The sequence below is a fragment of the Sinocyclocheilus rhinocerous genome, unplaced genomic scaffold (assembly GCF_001515625.1).
Source record: "Sinocyclocheilus rhinocerous isolate Xijiao unplaced genomic scaffold, SAMN03320098_v1.1 scaffold686, whole genome shotgun sequence".
Classification (NCBI taxonomy): domain Eukaryota; kingdom Metazoa; phylum Chordata; class Actinopteri; order Cypriniformes; family Cyprinidae; genus Sinocyclocheilus; species Sinocyclocheilus rhinocerous.
The window spans coordinates 183,864-190,445 of NW_015647963.1; the positions used below are offsets into that span (position 1 = coordinate 183,864).

General features: G+C 34.9%; 1 protein-coding gene across 1 annotated transcript in view; it reads right to left on the reverse strand.

Moving 5' to 3' along the window:
* The window catches only part of LOC107709510 (collagen alpha-1(XXIV) chain-like), a 125,639-nt gene that overhangs the window by 67,663 nt on the left and 51,394 nt on the right, over positions 1–6,582 (reverse strand). Inside the window, exons 15-16 of the mRNA XM_016514004.1 lie at positions 2,958–3,011; positions 2,832–2,876 (exon numbers count right to left, since the gene is read on the reverse strand). Coding sequence (XP_016369490.1) covers positions 2,832–2,876; positions 2,958–3,011 — 99 coding nt within the window. The remainder of the gene's footprint in view (positions 1–2,831; positions 2,877–2,957; positions 3,012–6,582) is intronic.

Genomic DNA, 6,582 nt, shown 5'->3' on the forward strand with positions numbered 1-6,582 from the left:
ATATTAATACATTACTATTATTATACTATTATATTATAATATTATATGTGTGTGTGTGTGTTTTCTTCATCTAGATACCATTCTATATTTTTTAAAATATTCTGAATTAGTTTTTATTTTTGTATTTTCAATTTTCATTTTCATTTTAAAGCTTCTGTAATTTTTTTTTTGTGTTTTGGTCTTTTTTGCTAGTTATTGTTTTTTTTTTTAAATATACCTATACTTATACCTATAATTATTTTTAGTTATTTTCGTACACTATTGTAATTTGTAGTATTTAATACACTATTTTAGTACAACAAGTTAAGAGAACTAGCTAAAATAAAATAAATTTACATTTTTAAATATTTTATTTTATTTCCTTTAAAGGGATCATATGATGTTGCTAAAAAGAACAGTATTTTGTGTATTTGGTGTAATGAAATGTATTTATGCAGTTTAAGGTTAAAAAAACACATTATTTTCCACATACTGTACATTATTGTTTCTCCTCTATGCCCCGCCTTTCTGAAACGAGTCGATTTTTACAAAGCTCATCGGTCTGAAAAAGCGAGGCGAGCTGTGATTGGCCAGCTATCCAGTGCATTGTGATTGGCCGAATACCTCAAGCGTGAGAACAAAAACATTAAAACTGGGGGGGTGACGAGATCTCGTGGCACGAGATCTCGCGAGATCCGATGTGTCTCGCGAGATCTGACTGGTCTCGCGAGAACGTGACGATATCCTCGAGCAGACCTTTCAGATATGCATTACACTGGCTTGTTCACAAGTGGTGGTTTGTAAGATATTTTGTGTTCACATCAGGCAAGTGGCCGCATGATAAGCGGGAATCATCTCCAGAATTGCTCTGAGAGTCATTTCATGAGCATTTGACCGTTTGATTTGAGTAAAACTAGCTCATATCTCATACACAGAACTGTAAAGGTATTCACGGCAACCCGTCAAAATAAAAGTCCGGTTTGATTTGAAGACATTGTGCCTATTTTTCAGTAGAATGTACATAGCCTACTACTACTACGAAAATGAAACAAAGATTATTTTTTAAGGAATAATCACACAAAACATTTCTTCCATGTTTTAATATTAATAGTAAATCCCCTTTGTTTGCCAAAAAATCTTGTTTGCTTAATTTTCAATAATTAAAAGATAAATGATAAATTATTCAAATAATTAGACATGCTAAAACACAGAATTTGGTAACAATAAAAAAATATAAATAATGTGGTGAGAAAAAATTAAACATTTCATAGGGCCCTAAACATGTAATTTTTGTTAAACTTTTAATAAATTGATGTGAAAATGTATAAGTTTCATGATTTTAATTCATAAGAATAAAATACTATTTTTCCCTATATATTTCATCATTGAGGATTTCTTTAAAAAAGTGTAAAAATCTCTTGTGGGATAAGTGTCTCGTCACACCCCTAATTAAAACCCATTATAAACGAGGCATTTGTTGCATCCAGTGGGGACATAATTACTGATTATAATGACTTATACTGTCTTTTTACGTGTTGCGTTGCATCGCACCGCGTAAACATAAAACCATGTTTGCATTTGTGATCGGAGAAATGACAAACAACAAGTGCTACTCTACACTGCTCAAAACTCACGTTTGAATCATCAGTGGCAAATCCTTTAATATAAAAAACTTACTTACAGAACAGCCGCTGTTCTGTCGGTTTGTGCTACCCTGTCAGATTTTGCTACCTTCCATTAAAACAGTGGGTAGTACAATTCGTCAACGAAAAATGCTACCTGTAAAATTATGGTTTATTAACGTCTACACCCTGCCACAACCCTAAACCTACCCTTACAGTAATTCAAATACAGTAATTATGTGTTGATGTGCGCATGCGCAGTAAACCCTGGCAGGACAATCTGATGGGTAGGATAAAATGTCAGGACAACGGCATTGTAGTCTACTCTACTCAGGATCAGGAAACAGTCCTCCATAAAATGCGCTGGACACATCTGAATATTTGGGTTGAAGTGTTCTGGAACAGTGTTGTAAATACAACTTAACCACTGATTTCTAGTCGTGTCCTCTTTTGGAAGACCAAACAAAGTAGTTTCGCTTTCACAACGAACCACACAGCGTCTTCACGACATGGCGGCAGCGGCAACAATACTACAGCGAGAATAAAAGTTACGCCTTCTTTCTTTGCGTGAACATTTGGGTGGCGTTATGCAAATCTTCCCACATAGTGAGGTAGATATGTGGGGGCGTGTTAGAACGAGGCGTTTTAGGTAGGCGTGGCTGACTCTTAGCTTTTATAAAGAATATCTCTTTGGATTTGAGACTTTAGTCTTTGCAAATTTACAGATCTTCTTTATGCACCAAGAGCTTGTAACACTCCAAAGAGAAAGGAAAACTTGAAATCGCATCATATGACCCCTTTAACATTATTTCTATTTCAAGCAACAAAAAATCTGTTTGTTTTTTTCAATGCTTCAGTTTTAGTTTCAGTTATAGTTAACTATAATAACCATGTTTACAGCTCTGCTCACATTCATGAACCAAATTCATGAGGAGCAAAGTTAAGTATTATACACACGGGCAGATCGTTTATTTATCTACAGAACTAATCTCATAAGCTTTTAAGATCATGAGAAACATAAACAGAGTAATTTGCAGTGTTTGAAAGTCTCACAAATGGACAAACCTTATATTTCTAATAAAACTAACTGTGCTGAAACTTTTTTGACTGCTAGTGTACGCCGAACACTTCCTATATAGATCATCTGTATAGACATGTTAGTCTATTTCTCCAACACATTAACCTTATAAGTTCACTTGTTCGCTGCAATAATAGAAATATTTAAATCACCTTATCACCTTTCATTCCAGGAGGCCCCACCCCTCCGGTCAGGCCCTGCCAATGAGAGAACAAGATCTTCAGTGTCCAGCCAATCAGGTTACAGGAACACTGAGGCGTAACGGGACAGGACGTTACCTGAGGTCCCACAATGCCAGGGAAGCCACGGGGTCCCTCAGGCCCCGGATCACCCTGAGAGAAGAGACAGAGACCCAGCGTTCAGTGAATAATTCAGTGATGGACACTGAATGACAGCTTTATGAGGACATTCCCACCGTCTGCCATCATGACAATCATCTGCTGTGAGTTTCTGGCTTCTCGCAAACAACATGTTAGAAACACAGAGTCCTGAAGCCACTTAGTCTGTGATTGAACTCTCACACGCACGTTCAGACAATTACTCCTGAAAGAGCAGAATTAACTCGCTTCCCACCGCAGTAAATGTGCTTTAAGGCCACTCACGGTCAGGACAGAAGGTCAAGGGAAAGTTTTAATCTATATTATCTTGCAGGAGGAACAGTTTTCTTTTACAAGCACATTCTTTGGTAAAAGGTAGCACCGAAGGAATTATGGTACTGTCAGCCATATGAAAAAAAAAGTCCATTCAAATAATGTCATGATTTTTAAATGTTTTGAATTGAATATTTCATTAATTTAAATAATAACAATAATAATATATGAATGCATATCCATGACATTCCAAGGGAACAAATACACATATAAAAAAATAATTTTAAGATTTGTCCAAATCAATAAATCAATAAATAAATACATACATACATATAACTGTAGTGTACCACCAAAGCAGCAGGAAAAAAACAAGAAAGAAAAAAAAAACACAAGTACTCTTGCTAAGATATAATTTTTTTTTTTTTAATTAATTTTGGGAAAAAATCTCTCTCTCTCTCTCTCTCTCTCTATCTATCTATATATATATACACAGTATATATATATATATATATATATATACTCACACACACATATATTTATTTAGATTTAAATTTATATACACATTTTGGAAAATATTTATTTATTCTAGCAAGGACAAAAATAACATTTAAATGTATTTATTCAAATATTTATATATTATTACTTTACAATTGACAAAAAATAATAGCAAAATATATAGCAGGAAAAAGGTATATATATATATATTATTTATATACATTTTGGAAAATATTTATTCTAGCAGGGAAAATAACATTTAAATTTAAACATATATCTGAAAAAAATAATCAACAAAAAAGATTGCAAAATATAAAGCAGGGAAAAATTACCATTTAAATAATTTATATAAATTTACTTAAGAGACAGCAGGAATAAACCCACTCCTGTCTGCACTGATTAACAGGAAGCCTCAAACCTACAGGAACAATGTGCAAACATCTCAGAGCCGGAGAGATGATGCTCTTCTGTTTCTACTGTATTATGAGAGAACATGAAGTAAAATAATGACATTAATGATGACCATGACCACAGTACATATGCAAAATCATGGTAATGCCACGACTCTCTGTTTATTTAGCTTGTGAAGACGTGTTTCGAAGGAAAGCTGCTCATCTGGAGCTGGTAGAGGATGTGAAAGACCCACAAATCACAATCAAATCACACACAGTCCATAAAAAAGCTCTTCTGTCTGCTGCACGCAATAAAACCGACAGAAGAAAGAGAAGAAGGTGAAATACGACTCATTTGATATTCTAATGCCTGCAGAAAATGCATCCATCTCCGAATGTTCAAAAACATCCCACGTACAGAACTCCCAACAGGGAATCATAATGTGATGTATGAGATGCAAAACAAACCACAGCTTCTGGAGATAGTGAGAAGAGTGTTCATATATCAGATTCAGAGATAATAGTTCGGCACAAACTGATTCTGGGATCTTTAGACAAGCAGCTTCACATGTTAATATAAGTTGAAAGTTTGAGCTCGGAACTCTCTTTTGCTCACCAAGGCTGCAGTTGTTTGATTAAAAATACAGTAAAAACAGTAATATTGTGAAATATTTTTTACAATCTAAAATAGCAGTTTTCTGAGTGAATATCTGTATATTATTTATTTCTGTGATCAAAGCTGTATTTTCAGCATCATTACTCCAGTCTTCCGTGTCACATGATCTTCAGAAATCATAATAATATGCTGATTTGCTGCTCAAGAAACATTTCTGATTATCATCAATGTTGAAAACAGTCGTGCTGCCCAATATTTTTGTGGAAACAGTGATGCATTTTATTTTTCAGGATTCACAGATGAATAGAACGTTCAGAAGAACAGCATTTATTTTAAATAGAAATCTTTTGTTATATTATAAATGTCTTTACTGCCACTTTTGATCAGTTTAATGTACAGTTTCACTGATGAATAAAAGTATTAATTTATTTTTTAAATAACTGGCAATTACTACAATTTTTCAATATTTAACTTAAATAAGAATGGTGGGCAAATATGCTAAAATTTCACAAAATTATTAAAAAACTAAAAAATGTTTCTTATGCAAAATATTATAATTGTTTATATAATTTATAATTAATAATACATAAATTTTTTAATAAATTATTTTATGACTAGAAAGCTTTTTTTATATTTTTATATTTGTACATAATTTATAAAGTATAAAATAGCAGTTTTTTTTAGCAAAGAAACACTTTTTTTTATCTCATTATCTGAATTTTGACAGATCTCATATGGTTAAAAAAGTCAATAAAATAATTCAAATGAATAAAATTAATTTGGAAGGATTCAGCAGTTTGTTCCAGAATATCATCTGGCATTTCATAACGCATCAGAAACCGAACTGGACCTTTTACGGCATATTATAATCATGATCGTGTCCAACAGGGCATTTAATCACATAAAAGCTGATTTTTACGGCTCTAAAAGACTCATCATGACCTCTCCGATCATCAGTTGAGGCAGCAGAGAGAGACAGCAGCGAAAGCATCATGAAAAGACATCAGGAACCTGCAGCGCTGCAACATCCCGCTCTAAATCTCCCGCCTGACACCCAGCAGCAGTCAGACGCATCTGACATCTCTGTCCAGCGCTTTATAAGGCTCCGGGGGGTTCAACAACCGCTGACACCTGTGTTTTAAAGCCGGAGCGAGCAGACGAGTCCTCTACTGCTAGATACTGCTTACTGAACATGAAACGTGCAATGATTCGCTTTTCTGACACATGAAGGGCTCCGCAGAGACTCCAGAGAGCAAAGACTACAGTATCTGAACACATGCAACAGACAGAAACACACTGTGAATGAAGGAAAAAGAGCACGTAACAGTGAATTTTACTTTTAAAGCTGCCGTAAGCAGGGTTATTGTAGTTCAATCATGACAACTCTCTGAACATTTTAGCATGGTGATGGATATGACAATGTTAATGTATTTGGTCTTGGCGGAACAGATCTGCTACACTGCTGCTGAATTACTGCTGCTGCTGTTGGTTATTGCTGTAGTTGTAGATTATTGCTGCTGCTGCAAGCAAGTACAGGAACTTGCTACTGCCAATGCATATAAGGCAAGGTTATCAGAAGCATTGAGTGTTTCAGCGCTGTGTGTTATATTTTTATTTACGGGTGGGACGTGTGTCCCCACGACCCCCGCCACTTTTTGCGACATCTCGCGGCACGCACGGATGTACCTAAAGAAACATCCCCATTTGATAACAAATTCGTTGGTCTGTGTTAAATAACAGACGATCTATCGCTGGAATGTGGTACGGCGAGCGCTCGTTGCTGCTGTTATCAGTTCTCTCTTGGCACTCG